Below are 23,165 nucleotides of genomic sequence, written 5' to 3'. Positions count from 1 at the left end.
CTTATTCTCTTAAGCATATCTGTCAGGACTTGTCTTCCTAACAAATCTTTAAGCCTGGAGCATGTAAGGTTTCATCCTCATCTTCAAACTGTGTTAAGTCAAAAAAAAACCAACAAACCACGTTGTGGTAATGTGGGCATCGCTTGTCCAAGAACATTAAGAACCTTGGTCACGATCTTTTTAGCCATAAAAGATGCATGTTATGCTTTCTTGTTTTGTGTAAGTTGGAAGGGAGTGAAAAAAAATACAGAAGGAATTTTGATTACAGAGAAGTATTTCCCTCCAAATAGTACACGAAGGAATAGTGTGTCTGAAAAAAGATTTTCTTGGCAGGGGAAGCACTGCTAGGAACTACATGCTGTTGCTGATAAATGTTTTAGCTGAAGGTGAATAATATATTTTAAATTCAGAATTGGCAAACTGCAGAAACATGATAACATTAATTTTTGACAGCTACTTTCTTTTTTCTACCTGTTTGTGTTAATCTTTCTGTGGGCGCCATCCCTGATAGTTGCTTGTAAGTTTCCTTTACCTGGGGATTATTTCCAATGACAAGTGGTTGGAAGCTTACCTGTGAGGTGAAAAAAGTAAATTTGCATTTACTTTGAACTTTGCATTGTGTGCTTGCTGGAATCTGCAGAAGAGAGTTATTCAGAGTAGATCCACACTGATAATATACAGATGTGTATAGGCAGCAAAATACTTTTTAATGCTTTTGAGAACAACATGAATTTTTCTAGACATTGATATTATTTATGGTGGGAACGGACACGTTTTGTTTTAAGAAATTGTGTCATCATTAAAAAAGAAAGTTCAGGACCAAATAACCACTTCTGGTTTTCCATTCACCTTCTAGGCATTCACCTTCTAGGATTGCATTTCAAATTTATCAGTATTAACAATATTTTCCTTACCCTCAAGTGAAACTCGCGATGTAGAATTTCACATCAATATGTTTTATTATTACATTTTAAAATTTCTTTCTATAGAACATTACAGATAGTATATCCATGCCAGTTATTTGGAGGTATTACACACTGAAAAGGCAAGTGGGCAACTTTCTAGTAAGCGCATTTGTGTGTGTAATACGTGCTTGAAGTTTCAGAGCAGTGAAAAGACTCAGAAGAGTGCTTGTCCCATTTTCAGAAACAGGCTGGAGAATGACGACAAAGTTTACTTATTTCAGCTGTATTTTGCTATAGTGTGCTTTGTAGGAGCTTAGTATGTTACAAATAAAAGATTTAAAATTCAGATTTTGATCGATCAAATGTCTACAAAGAAATATATGAATAAGTATAAAGTAAGGAATATGTATTGCCATGTAAATTTTAGATTGATATGGCTTGAGTGAATATACTTTTTCAGTTTTTATTCCACAAATTCATTGAACAGTAATACAGTTAATTGAATGTGTGCATTATTTTTTTGTCAGTAATAATAATCAGGTTATCTTTATTTGGAGACAAGGAAGCCCTGACAAAATCATCCATGTTTAAAAAATACCCGATTTTTAGATTTAAGCTGATGTTTTGTCTGGAGTGATTAGCAAGGAAGTACATTACAGTTGCTCAAATGTTCTTCCCCGATTTGCAAAGATATTCATTATACTTCATGTTGCAGTGAAGAATTGGCTAGTAGATTCATTTCCCTGTGTTTGTGCTAGAAAAAAAGAGGTTTCTGGTCCTGGGAAGCAATCAAGGCAAGAAATATTAATACTCCTGTTATGAAATCAGTTGCATGCAATTTCTTAAAACCATGTAATTCGGATACCTTTCTAGAAAGACCGTTCTAATAGCTCACTTTGTGGAGTTCTGGCCAGTTCAAGATCTGGCTGAGATCTCTAGGATAGTTGTATTCTGTGCTCATTGAAGTCAACGGGTGTATGATCAGAGAACTATATTCATAAACATAGATTTTCAAACCATCTGAAGTATGAAGGTTAATTATATGGCATTACATAGAAAGGCTTCTTTGTGTTATGTGCTTGTTCTGTGTTTCAGAGGGATAAATATATACAAAAATTGAGGGTGTGTGAAGGCAGCAAAACCAGTTCAGACAGGTAAAAGCATTTGAAGTGGTGTCTTTTTCACCTTTAATAGTTTACAGTTTTTTTCTCAGTACTGCTGCATCAATATTATGAATCTTATTTTCAAGGGTACATTACTCCTATATAAGATGAGATTTGACTCACGAGAGGAATTACTACTTTATTCTTTCAGTTTCAAAATATATATATATATATTTTACTATCATTGAAAGCTTTTTGATACTGGAAATGTTTCTGAAACTTGAAATTTTGTCATGGGTTTATTTATTTATCTTGTGAAACAGTAATTAAAAGGAATAATATAAATACTCTTTTATACAGGGGTGCAGAACTTTGCACTTGAAATCTAAAAGCTGAAAAATACTGACTTGCACCTGGTAACACTCCTATCCTTAGTAACATGTATTAATATCCCCATTTTGGAATTGGGGAATTGGTTTATGATGTTCTTCTAGAGTCATACAGTATCAGAACAAAATAGATTTCGGTATTTACCGGTTTCAAGCCATGGAGTATCAGATACAATAATTACTTTATCTGCTTATTTTTCTTGTGGCTGTCGACCTACATTTAGTATGTTACTTATTAATAGGTGAGTACAGGCTGTTCTGTGTACTAGTCTTTGTCCATTTAAGTATTTGTTTATCATGGTTGAACTTTACACAATTTAAAGAGCTGTCATTCAGTACATGCTTTTAAATATTTAAGTAATGTCTTTTGATGCAGCAGTGTTGGAAGGAGGGAGGAAATGAGTATTTTTAATCATTTCACACTGAAAAGACTTGAAAGACTTCTTTTAGACTTCGATTTTAGTCCAGAGATACCTTGAAAATACAGCTTAGGCCATTTTAAGCATATTTGGAATTGCTGCCATCAACTTTAAGTATGTGTGAATTTAAACTTACAAACATTTTGTCTGATAGACACTCTGGAAATGCTTTCTATATTGCTTTTCTTAAAAAATAATTTAATGTCAGTCTAATATGTCAAAATGAAGCAGAAGATTGGGGAAATAATACTATCATCTATCCACACGAGCAATGTCATGCATCAAATTCACATTACATTAAAACAAAGTAGACTTCCAGTGGTGAGACTTAAATATCTTTATTTTTTTGCCCTTACTGGCGAGTATGCATTCAGGCCTTTACATGCAAATGGCAACTCAAGCTGTTGTGGTGTCAGGTTGATCAAATCAAACCTTCATTTCAGAAGGTTTGGTTCTTTCTGTCTTCTTCTTAGCTATGTTACGACTGATCCAGCACTCCTTGAAAGAAACAATTATAAATATTATGATACCAGCTATCCAGTATATAAGTGATGGTATTGTCTGTGCTGAGTTGCCAGGTCCCAGCATGTAGGTTGTTCAGAACCAGCTCTGGCAAGATGGCAAAAAGTCATGATTACCTGTGCATCTGCCCAGGTTTTTCAGCACAGAGCTCAAAGCTCAGCACCAGGAGTAGACTACTGTGTGCTACAGTGTTTCTTGCCCTTCTTAACACAGCAGCTTACATCTGCAGCGACACCTACTAAGGGCCTACTACATCAGTGGTAGTCATCAGTAGTACATCAGAATTTCCTTATATGAGGTTTGATTACTTAATCTGTTTGAGAGGAAAGCATGGTAAATGAGGCATCTTGTTTTTCAGGAGTAGTATTGGTTGGGACAGTTCTTGCTGCCTTGTTTGTGCTTTCAGTATTCTTTGCAACATTTTGGGACCTTCTGCATGCATGTAAAAGCTCTACGTTGTGCAAGACTTGTCTTCTAATTGTATACCGGGAACTTAAATGAAGAGTTCTCTTTCAAATAGCAAATCTGTAGGTCCCAAAGTAGATAGATCGATTTTACTTATGACTACCTTATCATTGCTGGTAATGGGCAGAAGTTTATCATCTTTCTTGGTGAATGTCTATTGTTAATTAATGGGGGTAACTTACTTTTCTCACTATTACAGCTGGGTAGCCTCAGACCACATTATCATGAAGGTCCCAAGTGATGAAATGTGGAAGATACTAGAGTTTTTGTGCTTAAATAAATAAATAAGGATTTGATACAATATTTTGGCAGACAAATTTTTTTGGTGTTTCAAAATATATGAAGTGCAATCATTGATAACGTTGATAACATAGGTGAAATTGAAGAGCTTAATATGCTTTATTGGCAATAGCTACTAGCAATAGATGTTGTCAAAGTAGGCAAGTATCTACTGAATTACTTTGTTAGAATAGTGTTCTACATCAGTTCTGCAGGTGAGGATTGTAACATCCAAAGTTTGCTTAGTTACTTCATTAGGTAGGAATTAATGTAAAGATATGCTAACTGTCAGAGGCTTATAAAAAGATATTCAAGTCCAGCGTAGTGAACAGACACCGTGTATCTACATTGCATGAAGGTGCAGTAGTTACTGGAACTATGTTCGTGTCAATATCTCTATAAAGTTCAGGTTTTTTATTCAGCTGCTTAAGTTCTCTAATAACAGCCAAGAAAAAGGATATTCTAATAGACATCATATTAACAATATTATTACTTTGTAAGGTTAAAGAACGTTGTGTAGGTCAGTGGGAATGTGTGTTTCTCTAAGAATAAATTTTTATTTATCTGAAAGAGTTGATCATAAGCATCACAGAATATGCTAAAAATATTTGTCGGAGACTTTCTTAACAGTCAGGGTATTGTCACCTATCTCCTATCATAAAAGTATGTTGCGGTTCCATTCATTGTCTTGATAACACATTTTTGCTATGTTTATTTCATGAAAATATAAAAACAAGAATGCACTCACTGTTTATTTCATAGAAAATTCATGCCTGATGCCTAGAAATGAATTTCTGTAGCATGAAGATTCAAGAATGTATTGCCTCTTATTGGCCTCAATCTCATCTCACACAGTTTCAGTGATCTTCACAGGAAACGCACTTCTGTATTCTAACCAATTAGTCCACCAGTGTTTTTAGTATAATCAAGTTATCAGATGATGAAGTACAGACATTTATGGAAAGGTTATCTTTTCAGATAATAAGTGAAAATGAAGTGTTTTTAAGAATTGAAGAAAGGGCTGCATTATTCAGATTAGCAGACATTGCACAAAAATACTTCTATTTGAATTAAAAAAAAAATGTTTTTTACTCTGAAAAGTATTTCAAGTGAAGCATTTTGCTGCGGTCTGATAGTGAATATTTGAAGTGGGTAGGTGTTCACCAACTGACATAGGCTGTGGAAGATAGTTTTCAGTAGCATTCATCTCAGTTTTCTTCAACACGCAATAAGAGAAGGCATCACCTGCTTAATTCAAGAATGCATTATAGAGTGATGAAAATTAGCATGTATCTGTGTCCATTATATCTTTTATTTTTCCTTTCTCTAATAGCTCTCCCTTGTATTTCTAAACACAATTAAAATCAACAAGACATAGTCTGAATTCTGCTTTGCTTCTCCTCCCCACATGATGACTGCAATGTTTACAGACTTTGAACCCTAACAGTTCAGACTTACCTCTGTTCTGTTTTTAACCTTCCTTTAAATCAAGGCAGCATTTTGTTGTAAACTGTTTTCATTGTATCTCAGAAACTAAATGAATGACTTTTTCTGAGGAACTATACAAACAGCAGTCATTTCACCATCTGTCTTAAATCTCCACTTTTTAGGCTTTCTGAACATTAAGAACAGCTGATCTTGGAACTTGCTTCATGTACCCCTACTAGTCAGCCATCTATCTGCCTGTACAACAACATGCAGGCTTTCATCTTTCCTTCTCAGGCATGGCTTTTCAATCAGAAATAACAACCTCTACGAGTAATAGAGTATTGCTGACAACTCTCTGTACATACTTGCACAAAGGAATTCTTTATAAATTTTCATGCCAAGAGTTTACCTTCAATATTTCAGAATTTCAGATAAATTAGATTTTTCATTTCTTTCATTTTAGCTTGGTTTCCTAAGGAAATGAGGCATTAAGTAATTATATTGTCTGATGATGTCAGTTATGACCTTCCCTTTTCTCAAATAACTTTAAATACATTGACTAACCTTATCTGAAAGGCATTCAGAGTTAGATAATTAAGCCTTTTTGGGGAGAGATACCAAGAATAGCACTGCCACTTAAAACTGCAAATAAAAATCAATTGTTTAATGTACTTAGTTGGGTTGCATGCCAGTCATGTGTGTTTATGTTCAGTGCAGTCAAGAAAAAGTGAAAGTGAAAAATTCGATTGCCCAATGTGTGTCATTAAGAGCATAAGAAAGAAGTGGATTTTCTTCACAACTAATGTAGGGGTAAAAGGACACACATGGAAAAAAATACTTTTTGCTTTCTGCAAAACTGAAAAAGAAAATAAAATTGAAGTCCTTGGCTATACATTGAATGCATCATCATAATGGAATTAAGCAATGCTGAAAAATCTAAACAGTTTGTGGTTTGTGAAGAGGCCATCTGTGAAGATATCTTAGTAGAAAGAATCTTTGGATTCCATCAGCTGATAGACTGATTCAAAGCTTAATGTATTAAAATAACAGCTCATTTGCCAAAAGCTTGTGCAACTTCTGGTGCTTTTTGTGAAAGCTTTTTGAAGAGGTCTTCTCTTTACATGACCCTGTGCTATTGTCCAACCATCTACAGAATACACAAACTCCAACGAAGTGTTTTTGTGGTCAGGAACGGAACAAGTCAATGCCCCCTTCATCAGTTGCTGTTTAGAAATTATACTGGATTTTTTATGTATAGTGATTAAAATCTGAGACATAAAATGTCTATTATGTGAATTGCACATAAAGACAACAGCATACTTTCTAATTTTTTTTTTTTCTAGTACCAAATCCTGACTGCAGCAGAGCTGAGGTAATATAGGTCACAGATCTGGCTCCATCCTGTATGATGTTAGGGAAACAACCCAAGTGTGTGTTGTTACAGTAGGTGATGTTAATAGGAAAAAAAACTTGCTTGAGTGCATCCTGCCAACATATATATGTACCCACAGACAGTGGTCTTCATTAGCAGTGTATCAGAAAGGATTAGCTTACAGAAACATGCATGTCTTACATGGTCAGATTTTTCTGAAATCTAAGTATTGAGATGTTTTGTGAAACACTGTCACTTGGCAAAGTGTATAAGGAATCAAGCTGCACATTTCTCTGCTATCTAGTGGACTGCTTCAGTGTACCTAACATTTTAAGTGAAAATTTACTATTTAACAGAGGCTTTAAAACACTGCATCATGTCTTAAGACCATGCCTTCTACTCAAACTTGTTGGTTCTGATGCTGTCCATAAGACCTGAGTTATGGTTAAGTGGATTCTTGTACTTATGTGTATTTGGAATAAATTGTTTGGAAACTATTTGAAATAGTTTTTTAAATTATTTCTTAGTGCCAAGGTTGAGAATCTTTTTTTTTTTTTTTTTTTTTTTCACTTCCTTGTTGGTTCATTTCTATATCCTAGACTTTCTTGGTAGAATATTTTCTTCCTTTTATTTTCAGTCCTCTAACCTGTAGGTTTGTGTTAAAAGATACAGAATTCACTACTATTTGTATTTGCCTTGAACTAAAACTATTACAGCTGTCATCTGTGCAGTAAATCTTCATTCTCTACTATTCTGCTAAATAATGTAAAGCAGTTCTTCTCAATACCATCTCTTATCTCAGATAAACTTTTCATTTGTGTAGAACAGTAAAACTTTAGGGGTGTTACTGTACCACGTATACCAGTGTGTTCCGGAGTGAAACTGACTTGAGAAAGAGTGGTCTTCAGTTAGTTCCTTTTCGTGTTCCAAGATAACTTGTGAGTGCTGCAGAAATGAGTTAATTACAGTACAAAGCCAACATAAGGAAAAAAAAATTGGGATGTTTGGTTTTGTCTCTGGACTTTCCAGATATCTTTATGCATCTGCCTTCCAGATAGTAAAGACTTTATAAAAGAGACTGCTTGTCTTTTAACAATAGACCATCAAACATGTGGTTGCCACAATACCAGTTATTATAGTGTAACTAATAATTATAGTAATCTTGCAAAGATTAAAGTTTTAATATAACGCATCTTGGAAGCCACTTTCATAGATACGAAAATACCTGTAGAGAACATTTCTTAATTTGAGAGCACACTGTCCTTGATTAATGGAGCATGGCTTAATCTGCTCTCAGAATGAATGAAGTAAAAGTTTTTTTTTTTTTGGAGAGGAATATAGACAAATGTAAGTAGATGTTGAATAGTTCCAGTGGGGGGAAAAAAAAAGTAGATCTGTTTTATATATATTAAAAACAGACCAACAACCACTTACTGTTAGCACGTATGTTTGGACACAGCGTAGCCTTAAGACAAACTGCTGTCAAATGAGTGCAGTTATTCTGGGTGAATCTGAGTCAGTTACTGCAGTAGCTAGCTCATAACTAAAGTTTACCTTTTAAAAGAACCTTCAGATACACCACAGGAATATCTGAAGAGCTTACAGTAAATTTGTACAAAGATGAAGATTAATACATTGGCATATCTTCTCTTGAAACATAATCTTTGAACACATTCAGTCATGGGCCGCTTCACCATGAGTTGATGACATTTCTTGATTTACTTGAAGTTAGTCTAGACAATGCTGTAGGTTTTATTGTAGCAGCTATCTATACTTCTGAAAGAAGTACTCAGGAGAACTGGAGAGTCCTTTTCCAGTGTGTGCAGCTCAGTGGAGCTGCGCTTGGATTATAAAATTAAACCAGTCTGAGTTAAGATTAGATTTACAAATCTAACCTTTGTTTTCTTGGATTTATGTTCTTCAGTGATGCTAGAATAGCAATTAAATTTATCTGATTTAGAAGATGAGATATAGACACTGAATAACTATAAATTTATGATGGAATTTGAAGTAATGAATGAAATTGATTTTACAAATATAAATGAAAATGCAGATAGACTTATTCTGAAGAAATCTACTGTATTATAATTGTCCCTTAAACAGATATCCTCTTTATCCTGCATTGGTGGTGATGAATGCACTGGTGGGGCAGAAATGAGAGAATATCTGGTGATGGAATCTCCAGATGAGATGATAACTGATGTTATCGGAGCCTATTCCATGTTTGCAGATTCTGTGTTATTTGGGGTTCCTGCATCCTTCCCTAATCCTTGGCATCAGTATCTTCTGTCTGCAGCCAGCTGTTGGAAAGATCCAGCCATTTCACATCTGAAGGATCTCGGTCAATGCTGCTGTGCACCTCAGTATTATACTAGCTGATTGGCACCTGTGTCCCACTGAATGTTAGGGCTCACTGTGTGAAACTGCTGTGATCCTGTGCCAGTTGTTTACAAAGACATTAGTGTAAAATCTGTGAGTGTAGATCAGAATGTGACTTCTATTATATATAAAACAGAATAATCCTGTAGTTTTTTTCTCATATTGTATACCTGATTTACATTTGTGCGTAGATGTGAACCTTGAAAGACTGATATTGTAGAACTTTTTGTCTAAGACAACTATTATCACTCATTCCAGCATCTGTATTTTTACCTGTAGCAGGATCTACCATCACACAAATGCAAGAAAATGAGCTGTTTCTCTTCTTACCAAAAGATTTCTTTTCCACAACTGGTTTTTGCAAACAACTGGTTTTTGCAAGATACTGTTTGACATTAGTGTATTTATGCTCTTGTGTACTCAATTACACTATGAACATTGCTTGCTGAAGTAATGAATGTAAATAGGGCTCATGGAGACAGGATGCTCCAACTTGCACATTTTTTGTACGAAGCAGAAAAAGCATCACCACCCCCTCATCCCACTGTTTTCAGATCCCAGAGGAATAAGAGTAATATGCAGACAAAGGGGTAATAGAATTCTGTTGAAAAGAATTACAAATATTGTACATTTGAAATAAGAATGCATAATAAATAGCTTTCTAATCAAAAGTGCTGTAGACTTCAATACAAAGCATTACTGTTATTTTCAAGAACCAACAACTGACAAAACTTAATACTTGCATTTGCATCTCCTTTTAAGAGAAAATATTTCATATTTTTAAATCAGGTCAGCAGTACGAAGCTGCAACGGTGAAAGAGCATTGAGCAACCGTAACTTTGCTTGCTTTTACCTTACACTTTGATTATTCACTTTTTCATCTGTGAAATCTTTCTTGGTACTTCCTGGTTCACTGAAGACATGTCTCAGAATATGGCTTTACACTGGCATTTCTGTTGTGACCCATGTAATCTATAGTATTTCTGATTTTACAGAGCAATAGTCACTGAACCAGGAGCACATAAGAATATGTGGAGATGAAGAAAAAGCTTTTATTAAAAAGTTGGATTGATTTTTAAAAATATATATATTCTTAGCCTGACCTTCAACCACATCACGATTACAGAAATGCCAGATTCCCTCTAAATTAATTGAAATCATGTACTGATCCATTAATGTTTGTTTTGTCGATTTACATTTCAAAAATACAAATATCTGTATATACGAATATCCACAGTATAGAAAATGTAAACTTGAAAATTTGACAGGTGACTCGACAGGAAAATTATTTTCTTTCCGACTGTATTAATTGTCTGTTCATATTCTAGCTAAGTGTGTGGACCTTTATTAGCAGATCTTGTTTTCCAGTGCGACATGAGGTAACTGCTCTTTCATTTCTGCAAGGACATTACCATTTTTAAACAGATTGGAAATCAGTAGTATAAGGAAGAATGTGAATATTGTTTTCTGAGTAAACTGTATTTCAGTCATCTCAAGACTTGAGCTGGAGAGATTCGAATCTCAGTGAAATCCTAGTAGAAGATTCCAAGTTGTACAAATACGCAAATATTTATAACTGAGTTTAAAAACATGGGGCTTACATTTAAAAATCGGTCCTAACTACATGTTGCAGAAACAGCCTGATGGCTTTGAGGGATCTGTAAAGCGACAAACCATGCAGCAGTGACCTTCCACATAAGTCATCTAAATGCGTAGTATTTCATGGTTTTTTTTGTATCTATTTGCTTGTTTGTTAAGAACATTTGAAGTTTGTTTTTTTGCATTTAGAAATATTGCAAATCTGCTTTACTTTTAAATATTGTTGTTTCAAGTAATTAGTTCTAATTATATATACGTGAAAGATGTCTTGTTTTATGGTGTTTGAATGTGGGGGTCCTACAGGGTGACTATAGATCTACATTTTTTATTCCTAATGTGGTTCTTCCAAGTTTTAAAGGTGTGAAAAACAGATAACAATGCAGAGAGAGGTGTGAAAGAAACGTCTTGTAGTGTATGCTGTTAGCAAGGAAACACTGTGGCATGTGGCAAGGCAGTACAGATAGAGTCTAACAGTGCTGGGATTAGTTGTATAAGTACATAAATTTCAAATCTTCAATATTGATCGTGTCAGATGAGAAATTTAAGTAGAGGACATCAAAAGCAGCAAAGAAAATGAGTCCTCCCTAAAATGCAAACACGGAAGCAAATGTAAAGCATACGACTGAAATTAGCATTTGCTCAGTTTGCTAGTCAAACCCCAAATGAACAAAGTAAATCTTTTCCTCTCTCTTGCTGCTTTGCTGTCCTTAAATGATTCTTGGTTTAGGAGACTGGTGTTATTAGTCCGAGTATTAATTTTAATTCTACTTATCCTTTATTTGCTCTTTATCCATGACTTCCTAACTGAACAAGACTTTTTAAGGCACTCGAGAGCATGTTTTCCATACAGATAACTTTAAATTAAAAAAAAAGAAAAGTCAGTCATTGTTTACAACAAACTTTAAACAGTCATTTATCTCAGATACGTGCTTATAAGAAAATATTTACATTATCGGTCTTGTGGTTTCAAATAGATTCTCACACAGATGCTCAGATTGTGCTGTCCTTTATTTTGCCAGTAGCAGCACTGATGCCAGCAGAGCAGTGTATTGGTATGTTTGTTGGCAGGGGAAAGAACGTCTTCATTGTGGAGAAGAGTTTATGTAACGTTTTTTTATTAAGAGAAAAAGTTTTTTTGACAAGACAACATGGTCTTGGTGTAAGTGGGTGTCATAGCTGTTCGCCGATTAAGAAGAGACAGGATGATCCATGTAAAAAACTAAGTTTTGAAATCTCTTGGCACTTTGTGCAGCCCATTATTTATGGGATGAAGTTCTGTAAGACCGAGTGCCAGGTCCTGCATTTTGGCCATGACAACCTCAGGCAACACTAGAGGTTTGAGGTAGAGTGTCTGGAAGACTGTGCAGAGGAAAAGGAGCAGTCGGTCAGTGCTTGGCTGAAATGAGCCAGCAGTGTACCCAGGTGGCCAAGAAGGCCAATGATGTCCTGACTTGTATCCAAAATAGTCCAACCAGCAGAAGCAGGGGGGTGATTGTCTCCAGTGCTATGATGAGTACCATGTTTTGAGCCCCTCACTACAAGAAAGACATCGAGGCTCTGGAGTGTATCCAGAGAAGGGAAGTGAAACTGTGAAGGGTCTGGAGCATGAGTCTTATGGGGGACAGCTGAGGGAACTGGGATTGTTCAGTCTGGAGAAGAGGAGCCTCAGAGGAGATTTTATTGCTCTCTACAACTACTTGAAAGGAGGTTGTGACAAGGCGGGGTCAGCCTCTTCCCCCACGTAAGTAGCGATGGGACTAGAGAGAATGGTCTCAAGTTGTGCCAGGGGAGGTTCAAGTTGGATATTAGGAAAAATTTTTCTCTGAAAGAGTGGTCAGGTGCAAGAATGGGTTGCCTAGGGAGGTGGTGGAGTCACCATGCCTGTAGGTGTTCAAAAGAACTTTAGATGTTGTACTAAGGGACATGTTTTAATGGGGAAATATTGGTGGTAGATGGACAGTTGGACTTTGAGGTCTTTTCCAACCTTGGTGATTCTACAATTCTACGATTATCTGTTTAGCTGATAATGGCAGAGACATGTCATTGCTTTGCTTCAGGTCTTAGGAAACTTGATGGTGCTATTTGAACCTGTATTCTGCCTACAAAACTTCATTGGAGTAATAGGGTGATCTTCCAGGTTAGCGTTCATTTTTAATGGTAAAAGCATATTGTTATATTAAAAATTATCCATTGTGCTTGTAAATTTGAAGCAAACAAAACCAAAATTAAGAGATTAAGTCCCTCTGAAGTGTTGAATAAATTTAAGTCCTAGGAAACAAAAGCAGGATTTATGAATGTAGGAAAAAGAAAAACCAGCAGTCTAGATTCCTAATATTGTTTCTCCCTGTTCTGTGTCATTTTTATTCTTTTTGTGCACATTTCTAGCTATGCAAATATTGGGGTTTTAGTCTTATTTTAATACAAATGTGATATCTGATAGTAGAGCTGGTAGAGCTATTGTACTTGTATTTAGGTTTGAGTGAATGAATTGAAGTTTAAGATCATTAGCATCCTACTTGTCAGCCTCTTTTTAAAAATTATAAAGTATCTGCTATTCTGGTGTCATTAAAACGTAGTTAATAAATACAGTTCAGTCAACATGTGGGAATGATCCTCTTCCTTGAGTGTCTGGTATAAAAATTAATATTTAGAAGCATTTTTGCTCACCTGAAATCAGTTTTATTAACACACCAGAAAGGCTACCCCAATATTAATTTTAGACTGGGCTGCACATAGGATATATATTCTAATTTTGAATTCAACACTTAACAAAGTGTTTTCTTGACCTTCAAAGGTATCTACCTTGTTTTCTGAGACTTTGTTTTTCAGACCAAAGCAAACAGTATTGCTGTGATGAATGTGTCACCACAACTTTTCATGTTGTCAGAATAAATTAAATTTTATTCACCTAAATGGCATGAATGTTGAAAGTTGTGAATACTCACATGTATTTTTATGGACAAGGACATCATTCTTTCTGTTTAACCTTTTTGCTTTTTCCTAAGCTTTTCCTAACAGCATTCTTTACCATACTCTGGCAGCAACTTATATTGAGTAGTGGTAAATTGCTATAACAGTAATAAAATTGTCTAGGCAAAACACATCTCAGTTCTTGTCTTAGAGAAGTGCAAAGCATTTCTATATAAAAGTCTGAAAGCAAATGAGAAAACAACCAGTGAACACAAATAAGCAAATAAAAAAACCCAAATACTTGTTACTCATACTTTCAGAAAAAAATTAACATTTTTGATGCCCAATGGTGTAATTAAATGTCTTGCCCAGTGCTTAGAAGATACATAATCATTTGATTTTATTTTAATGAAAAAGTCCAGTGCACTGTCCTAAAATTCTCTATCAGATTCTTCAAAGTTCTTCCCAGACTATGATTTACAAGTTTCTTTTAAAATAGGAACTACTGTGCTTAAACCATTTCTTTGCCCTGACTGAGTTAGGCAAAAGTTTTGTTGTCGTACTCTGGGAGAAGGAGTGTTTTTAGAACATTTCAGTACTGTGGGCAGTGCATACAAGGTGACTGCCTTTGTTTTAATTCAAGATCCTATTTAAAGAATAAGCAATCCTTGATCAGACCTGGTGGATTTCCTGGAAGATAGTAAAAAGAATTTCCTGGTATAATTACATATTCTCCCTAGAGTGAAGCAGATTTCTTAGTCTATTTTGCCACTTCATGTTCCTTAGCCTATGTTCCCCTACCATGTTTTCTCATTTTAAAAACAAACACTAAATATAGAAGAAGGATTGGAGAACATGTAACTACTTGTATCAAAGCTGGCTAGTGAAGTTACTACGCTATAAGAGTTGCTTGTACTTTACTTGATGGTTATTTTTCGTATTACTGCATGCTGTCATTTGGAACAAAAACGCCAGGCATTGCTTACCAATACAATGCAAGTAGCCCGTTGGTACTGATACAGCAAACAAAAGTATGTATTCTCTTCTCTGATGCAATTCATATTTCAGTTTCAAAAGCAAGTTCTTTTGTTCCTTTCTCAGTTGTTAGTAAGCGTGATTCTGTAATAGGTATTTATCACAAAATATCACATGTTAAGTTCAGCCATGAGGTGAATTAGCATTCTGATTGTTATTCTTCTGCATTTCTCCTCTGGAAACCTTTTTCATCAGAAAGAATCCCAGTATATGAATTGCATGCTCCATGAAGCTGACTAGTGTGGTATGGCTGAGAATGTGTGTGCTAAGACTTCAAGTTGTCATAAGCTGGTTGTAGATAGTAGCATCAGCAGCTACTCACTCCTCTATGTTCTCAGTTGTATTCTGCCTCTCGGTTCCACCTTTCCCCCGCTCCTTCTTCACATCTTGCAGGTTGTAAATTGAGAGTATCCTTTGCTTTTGTTATTGCAAACAATCTCATCCCATCAGAATCATACTGCAAAGACAGTTATTCAGCACTTGTCAGAACTAAAGGCCAGAAACCTCCCGGAAGAGATTGGAGTGATGAACTGGGGACTTCTGAAGTGGATTTGGCCTATCCCATATAGATTGGATGTTAGCTAGCTTATCTGCCCCAGAGGCTTCTGCAACACCAGCCAATTGTGGCCTCTCTTAGCCCAGAGGATCTTGCAGTGGGTTGGACATATGCTTTTCATTTCCAGAGGTCCAAACATAGCATCCTTACCAGAAGCCCTGCACCCTTACTTTGTTTCCCACCAATTCCCATACCCCAAATTGCTTGTCGTTCCCAAAGCACACCAGTACTCTCTTCCCATACAGCCTTTCCAATCCCTTCCACCAAATTTGATGTTTCTTTTCTTTATTCTTTCTTTAGAGTTAACCTGACTTTTATACCTTAGTCCACTGCATGCTTTTGTCCGTTCATTTCATAGCCTCCACCTCTCAAGTGTTCCACTTGAACTAAAAAGCAAGTCCTGGCGCTGCCCAGGTTGTTCCATGCCAGTGATAAAAATACTTCTTGAAAGAATATTCTAATAAAAGGAAGAAAGGAGATTTTTTCTCTTGATAACTAAAAAAAGGTAATAACTTATTTTCCAGAATCTGCATCTTTAAGCTCTAATGTACAACTTGGTTAGACTCCAGGCACAAGAGGAAATGGGTTATAGCAGTTGTGACTGTGTGGAGCAGATGTTTTGGTTGGACTGGCTATCAACCATCTGACTCATAATAAATTGTCAGTTCCAGTAAATTCCCAGTTTTCAATTACAGTAGGTAGGATATAAGAAAACAATGCCCTTTAGATGATATGCTTAAAGTGTATTTGATGATTATCATACACAAATCATACTAACTTCCTGAAAATGTGAAGCATTTTGCAAACAGAGCAACTATAAGTGTTATAGTATGCTTTAATGTAAATGTAGCTTGATATGAATGACATTTAACAAATAGTTGTTTAGACAGTGGTGATACAGTTAAGAATAGAATATTTAAGTCTTGAGACTTCTCTGAGTCTTGCAATACCTGAAGTCTTTTCCTGAAGTTCCTTGAGGAAAAAAGGAATTCTAAAATCACCTGTAACTTTCAATTTCATCTGTCCTGTGTTGTATTTGTATTTTCATGTATCCTTTTGTCCTTTTGTGTAAAAAGTACATGTTTAATGAGCATTTCATCTGCACTGGCTAAGTTGACAAAGAGTAAATTTGAATGAAATATCATGAGTTTTCTCATTACGCTTACCTTGTGGAAAACAAAAACCCTCTTCCTTCCCCTCAGTCCCCCCTCCACCACACAAACACACACACACACACACACACACACACACACACAAAAAAAAAAAAAAAAAAAGAAAACCTGAGCTAAAATATGAGTTGAAAATGTGCAGTTTTTTTTTCTTTCTCACCACATTGCTTTACTATGTACATTTGCAGTTCCAGGGCACTATGGAACTTTTAGTTAAAAAGATCAGCTATGCAAGTTTTGTATAAACACAGGAAAACACTTGTAGTTCTTGAGATAGAAAGCTATTTGTTTTTAATGTTTGTTTTGTACACACTTTTTTCATGTTTGATTTGTATAGGTGCTTTCTGTAATGAGGGGAAGATTATTTTTTGAAATAGAAACATGTAATAACAGGATGACAGAAAGACACTAAGAAAACTCATGTTGGATCTTTTATATTATAGTGTGCCAGAGATTTTTATTAGCAATCATAAGACTGTTTTGGAAAATCTAATATGCGTGCATTATCACAAGCTTAGCTAATGATCTCAGATGATTTTTTAGAAACGTTCAATTTTCAAACCTCAAAATTCCTGTGGTCCAGATGTATCCTTCATTATGTGTAAGATCAGTTTAATAATATCTTACATAAAGTCTTAGGTAGAAAAAGTTCTGTGAGTATGAACTAGCTTTCTAACATGGCAGTTCTAACGTTGGATGCTAATTTTTGTGTGAAATTGCCATTCTTAGATCTTAGAAAATCGAATTTTTGTAAATGTAGAATTGTGTTAATAAAATCCTTCAGCAGTAAGTGGTGTGTGTCAAATACAAGTACGAATCATGAAAATCACCTTGGCTATTTTAATTTAAAAAATGTGTTGTGATTGGAGTTCAACAGCCCCTTTTGTTTCCTAAAAGGGAATAGTCTTGAAGAAGCAATTGAAGTTACTCCTTCTCTTGACACCAACTGAAAAGAAAAAAAAGAGAGGTGATTTTGTTTTGCTGCTTTGTTTAAAAGTTGCCTGCTTTTTGAGAGAAATAGACATACTGAAATGGGAAAAGGGAAGACAAGACATTGCCAGTCAGAATTTGATAAGGAGTGTATAAACAGCCTTTGCCTTTGGACCCCTTGATGAAAGAGAAGGATATCAGCCCCTGTGCTGGAAAAATGTCATTGCCTACTTCTACAGACATGCATCATTTCACCTGGTCATTAACAAGCTTGTAGAAATGACCAGAAGAGATATCATTGAAGGAGTTAAGCTGTGGCTGGCGCAGGCAACATCAAAAAGGTCTGTTAATTGAAGTCTCTCTACAGTTTATCTGTAGGACATGTGTTTTTGGTTTAGTTTTATAAATGACACCAGACATACTATGGATGAATGCAGTTCTACCAAGCAGATCCTTGCATAAATAAAAGGAGCAAAGTCTGAAAGAAATAATCACTATCGTGCAAATACAAACAGACTTCAAAATAAATCTGTGGCCGTCTGAGCAACCAGGTTGAGCAACTCCTTAGTGTTACTGCATCACGTCTTTTTAAAACCTATGGGAATGCTGCCTGTTTTGTGGTGGGTTTTTTTGTTTCTTTGTTTCTTTGTTTGTTTTTAAGCTACAATTTTAACTTTGCAGGTTTGCAGGCAAAAAACATACATCTACTTGAAAAGAGGTAGTTAGAGATGAATGTTGATTTCTTTATTCAGACTTGCATTGGACAGTAGCTATATGAATGTAATGTGGTGATGTGCTGGCAACGGTAGTTGTATTTTGTGTATTAGTTTTATAAATGAAAAATATTACATCTGAGCTTATTGCTCTTAATGCACACATCAACTTATTGTATCTCAACGTGCCAAGATGTTACATTTATTTATGTACTTTTTTGCTTTTCTTCTGTGAGTCTTTGTATTAAAGTAGTTATTAATGAGTGCATGAATACATTGTAATAATACTGTAAGTGGTAATGGATGTTGTAGTGATTTTTTTTTTCTCATTTTGCTTTTCTTTGATCAGTAAGCACCTGAGTGATATTCTAGAAGCTGATCATATGCATGATAGCAAAGTATTTGTGCACCAAATTAAGCATTAAGTAGATTTAGTTTTGTGAAAAGCATGTAGATTCTCCTCTCTTCTAATAAGTGTTTTGACAAGAATTACAAAAAAAAAAGAATGTGGTCTTGAGAGAGCTACATGCGTACACAGGTATGTATTATATATACTTGTCATTTCTTGTGGAATGCCTCTTACAATAAAATATTTTAAATAATTAGCATGACTGTTTAGTTTATATTAATAGTTCTTTTCATTTTATTGACAATTAGCAAGTTAATTGTGAAAATTCAATTGATGCCATACTTGGCTACAGCAGTGAAACCCTGTCTGTAATGTATGATGGTACCCCATCATGAAAACGATTTATTGTCATCCTTGATACTGATATGGAGGGTTATCCTGCAACTGCAGCTTAAAGCAGTGTTTCATTCCCAACCTGACTGTGCCTGTAGCCATTTTATAGGCATTCTTAGGAGTGCACTTTTCTTCCAGCTATTAAAGTTGAGCAGTACACCATAGCAGAATTTAAGAAAACACTTCCAGATCTGTCTCATTTTTATGCAATACAATTAGGGTGTTTTTTTGTGTTGTTTTTTTTTTTTTTAAGACCTACTCTTCCCTTCAGCTTATCACTAAATTTCTTGGCATGTTGTGTTCTGCACGTAGTAGGTAACATGCAGCAAGTCTCTCTGGACGTTAACAGTTCCAGTCCTGCCAAAGCTTCACATGGCATGAGATTTTCTTCCTGAAACCACTCAGCAGTCAGTTTTTTCCCCCAGTTTGGGCAGGATCTTCAAACAATGTCTTAAGTGGTTTGCATGTTCCTTCCTCCCAGCTGCGTGTAAGGCAGACCACACCAGGGCACGCTGCACCATGTTGATCCTGTGCTGAGTGCAGATCTGCTGGGTTATCTGTTTCCTCTCATAGTTTTCCAAAGCGGATAAAAACAAATGCATCTTGGCAAGTTGCTATGTACATATGCACAAACATGTTAAGGGACTTCTGTTTGTGTGCAGCAAGTAGCACCGTATTACTTGTGCTAGGTGAAGATGCTGGTACTGCTAATTCACGGTTCTAACACAAAGTTGGGAGCTCAAATGCAGTTGTATTCAGCAGATATTCAGCTATCTGGGCTGTATGTGATTCATGAGTTGGAGAGATATCAGGTCTTATCCAGAAACAAAATTTGTTCTACTTGATCCGAAAATTGTGCCTGATTGTTCTTATGCAAAGAGAGCCTTAACTGTGAATGTGTTTATATTGACTGTCCTAATACTTAGTGTATTTTATTTATTTATTTATTTATTTATTTATTTATTTATTTATTTGCAATACTCTTTATTATGCATGCAGCCTTCTGAAAGTAATGCAGGGATTCAATCTATGGGAAGTTCAAGGACAGTAACTTCTAGACACAAGTTCCTAACTGCAAAAAAATTCTTCAAAACAAAGGAGTTGAGTACAGCAGAAAATATGCACCATGCACTTCGTTGAAAAATAACAAATGTGAAGTCTGTTGTCCTAATCCTATGCTACTGTAACATAAAATTCCTTGGTATTTGTGTCTGATGTTAATACTGAACTGAGAATTCTTAACAGTGAAATCTGCATGTTTACTTAAATATGTTTTTCTGCCATCTGAAGAAGAGCTACATTACTGTATACTTGTTAAGTAATAAGTAATTTTATTTTGGTACTTGGAACTAAGCACTACAGAATATCTTTCAAGTACTAATACAATAAGAAATTTTCAACCTATTTTTCAGCAGTCACACTTTAAAGCATCTCTTAAATAAATTGGTACTTGACTGACTCATTATCTGTAAGCTTACAAGTATTCATTCTGTTGTTTGTATCTTTCTTATTTTTATGTACAGGATGTGAATGAAGATCCTGGAGAAGATGTTGCACTTCTCTCTGTTAGTTTTGAGGATGCAGAAGCTACTCAGGTTTTTCCTAAGCTGTATCTCTCTCCACGCATTGAACAGTAAGTGCGACAGTTTGTTCTGAAATGTTTTTTTGTTTCATCTTTGAACTATTCGTACTTTCCCTGAGAAATGTTGGCTAGCTGACATGGTCATATTTCTTTAAACTGCTTAAAGTCATAATGTTTACTATAAGTCTGTGCGTGGTGGAGAAATGACAGATCTTCTTGCTTGTTTTATATCTGACGGGATCACATATGGATGAAGAAATCATTGGCCGCATGTAGTACCATTTTAATCCATGAGTATCATACTGAGTTTTCCTGTAGCATATTTTGAGTGTCTCCTATGGTACAACACACTGGTACCTTTTTTGTGGAGTAATGTTTAATTATTTTTTCATTGAGGGATAAGGAATACATATAAATACACATATGTGTATGGGTAAGTTCTCTGACTGTATGTAACTCCTTTGTTTAAAGAGCTGTAGAAGGCCGAGGGCTTTTTAAACTGCGTTTTATGAATTTGCATCTTTACAAGGTTACTTTTTTCCAGGAGAATATCTGAATATTTAATTTTAAGGTTGTTGGACAATGCAGTTGACAAACACCATTGCTGAAAAACTCCTAAAATGGAAGGAAGTCAGTCCATTTTCATTAATTTGCTCTTCAGATTCTGGAATTAAGAATGCCTTAGTGCTCCTCCTATTTCAGTGCACTGTCTGCTTCAAAAAAAGTAACAATATTAGACTTCTCAAGTATTCACCAGTCAGGGTAATTTAACACAATTTCAGTAATGTTTTGTTTTTCTGGTCAATACTGCAGTGACTTTCCTTTGAACTGGTAGAGAAGTTGAGGTTTCACTCAGCAGGGCATTGGTCTGGATAAGATGGTGGGTGCCATTTAAAAAAACAAATTCAATATTTGATTTAGATAAAGACAAAAGATTTCCTACTTTTTTTATTTAAGAAAATGTATATTACATGCACACCTGTTCATATACATGCATGTGAATAAGATGCTTAGCAACCTTTCAATTTTTATATTTGTGTCAATTCACTACCTTTTATCAAAAGTTGAGAGCATAATTGTACTCAAACATGTAGTTATCCATCAATGTTCCAAAGGATTCTTTTCTCAACTGCTGCTAATGGCAAATGAGCTGTCACTGGTTTCTGTTGTGTTTTCAGCTCTAGTCACATGTTGACTATTAACTGTGTTTTAGGCCACCCAGGTATATGTAAATGACCTTAGTGCTAATTAATGTATTGCTGATTTTTTCCATTTTCCAGTAGTGTCATTAGAAAGATTTTAACCTCTTGAGTAGCAGAGCAGAGTAGCAATACAAAAGTGCACTTTGCTTTCCATAAAATATTGTATTTTGTTTCAGTGCGCTGAAGAACATCTGATTTTAATTGTGCTATGTACAGCAGTATAACAGAATGATTTTTGGATGGTGTTAATACGTACCTGATATGTCTGACATATTTATTGCTTTATAATTTAGATCTTACAAAGTCACTTTAAAATCATGCCAGTGTTACCTGTAGTTTCATGCCATGCCTTCTTACGGTATCTGTATATCAATCTTGGAGATACTGCACCCAGAAAGCATGGCTCTGTTTCAGTCTGTCTTTGTTTAAAAATGTTCATCATGGTGTCTGGACATTGGTAAGCTGTAGTTTACCTAAGAGCTGAGAGGGAATGAGATTGATTACCTATGATTCACGTTCACTATGTTAGTTTTCAAAGTAACCTAATGCGGTGTTAATGTAATCAGCTTTTACTGTTTCATGGCATAATGTAATGTAATTCCAGTGAAGGAGATTTGCTTGATTGTGAGCTGCTGCACTTTCCTGTATTATACCAGTTACTTTTTGTTCTGTGAAAAAATGCATAGGTATGTTTTCAGTGTTTGTTCAATTGAGCTATAATAACAAAGAGACATTTGTCTTTTGCTCTTTCCCAAACCAATCTCTGTTCTGTTTAGCAGAGGCTGACAGTCCAGATATTTAACTTTCCAATGTTTGGGAACTGAAGCAACAATGCGTACTTCTTTATACTTTTTGCCAAAAGTACAAAAAGCCTCAAAGGGCCCTGAGGATTAATTTTAATGACTTGAGGCCATGGCATTTTACATTTGAATTGTGTTCTGCTTATGAAAGTTCTTCCCCGCTGCTAACAATAATTGCATCTACAAGCACCATGTAAGCAAATTACTGGTGTATTTTTTTTATGCATCAGATTTTGAGGTAGAATAATTAGTAGTCGACAGTTCCACCCATAACCTTCCCAAGTATTAAATAAAACAGGAAAAATACCAAATTCCCACAATTATTTTGTTTATACTAATTCTGTTCACCTTAGGAAGAACAAGCAAACAGGAATAGCATTGTCTTGATGTATAAAAAAACATTTGCAAACAAAAATGCTTCAACTTTGGAGAGAAATAAGAATGAACTGTCTGTGTAAAGTGAGTTATCTCCAGCTTTCCCAAGAGATTTCATTGCTTTTGTGATCCACCATATAAGTATGTGTTGCTACGTTGCATTTTCTAAAAATGACACTTACCCACAGATCTTGTCAGCAAATTTGGACCCTAGCAATATGAATATAGTGTTTTTGTTTTGAAGTGTTATTGTAAAGCACATTTGATCTATTTTTAGGTGAATGGTAAACA

At 35.3% G+C, this 23,165-nt stretch overlaps 1 protein-coding gene across 1 annotated transcript in view; it reads left to right on the top strand.

Moving 5' to 3' along the window:
• BABAM2 (BRISC and BRCA1 A complex member 2) overlaps positions 1-23,165 on the top strand; it is a gene marked incomplete at both ends in the record, with an annotated part of 152,943 nt that overhangs the window by 58,375 nt on the left and 71,403 nt on the right. The window contains one exon of the mRNA XM_079550028.1: positions 20,439-20,548. Within this exon, the coding sequence (XP_079406154.1) occupies positions 20,439-20,548 (110 nt within the window). The remainder of the gene's footprint in view (positions 1-20,438; positions 20,549-23,165) is intronic.

The sequence above is a fragment of the Tetrao urogallus genome, assembly GCF_951394365.1.
Source record: "Tetrao urogallus genome assembly, chromosome: 2".
NCBI lineage: Eukaryota > Metazoa > Chordata > Aves > Galliformes > Phasianidae > Tetrao > Tetrao urogallus.
The sequence above is the reverse complement of the archived record's forward strand: the minus strand, read 5'-3'. Positions and strand labels throughout refer to the sequence as shown.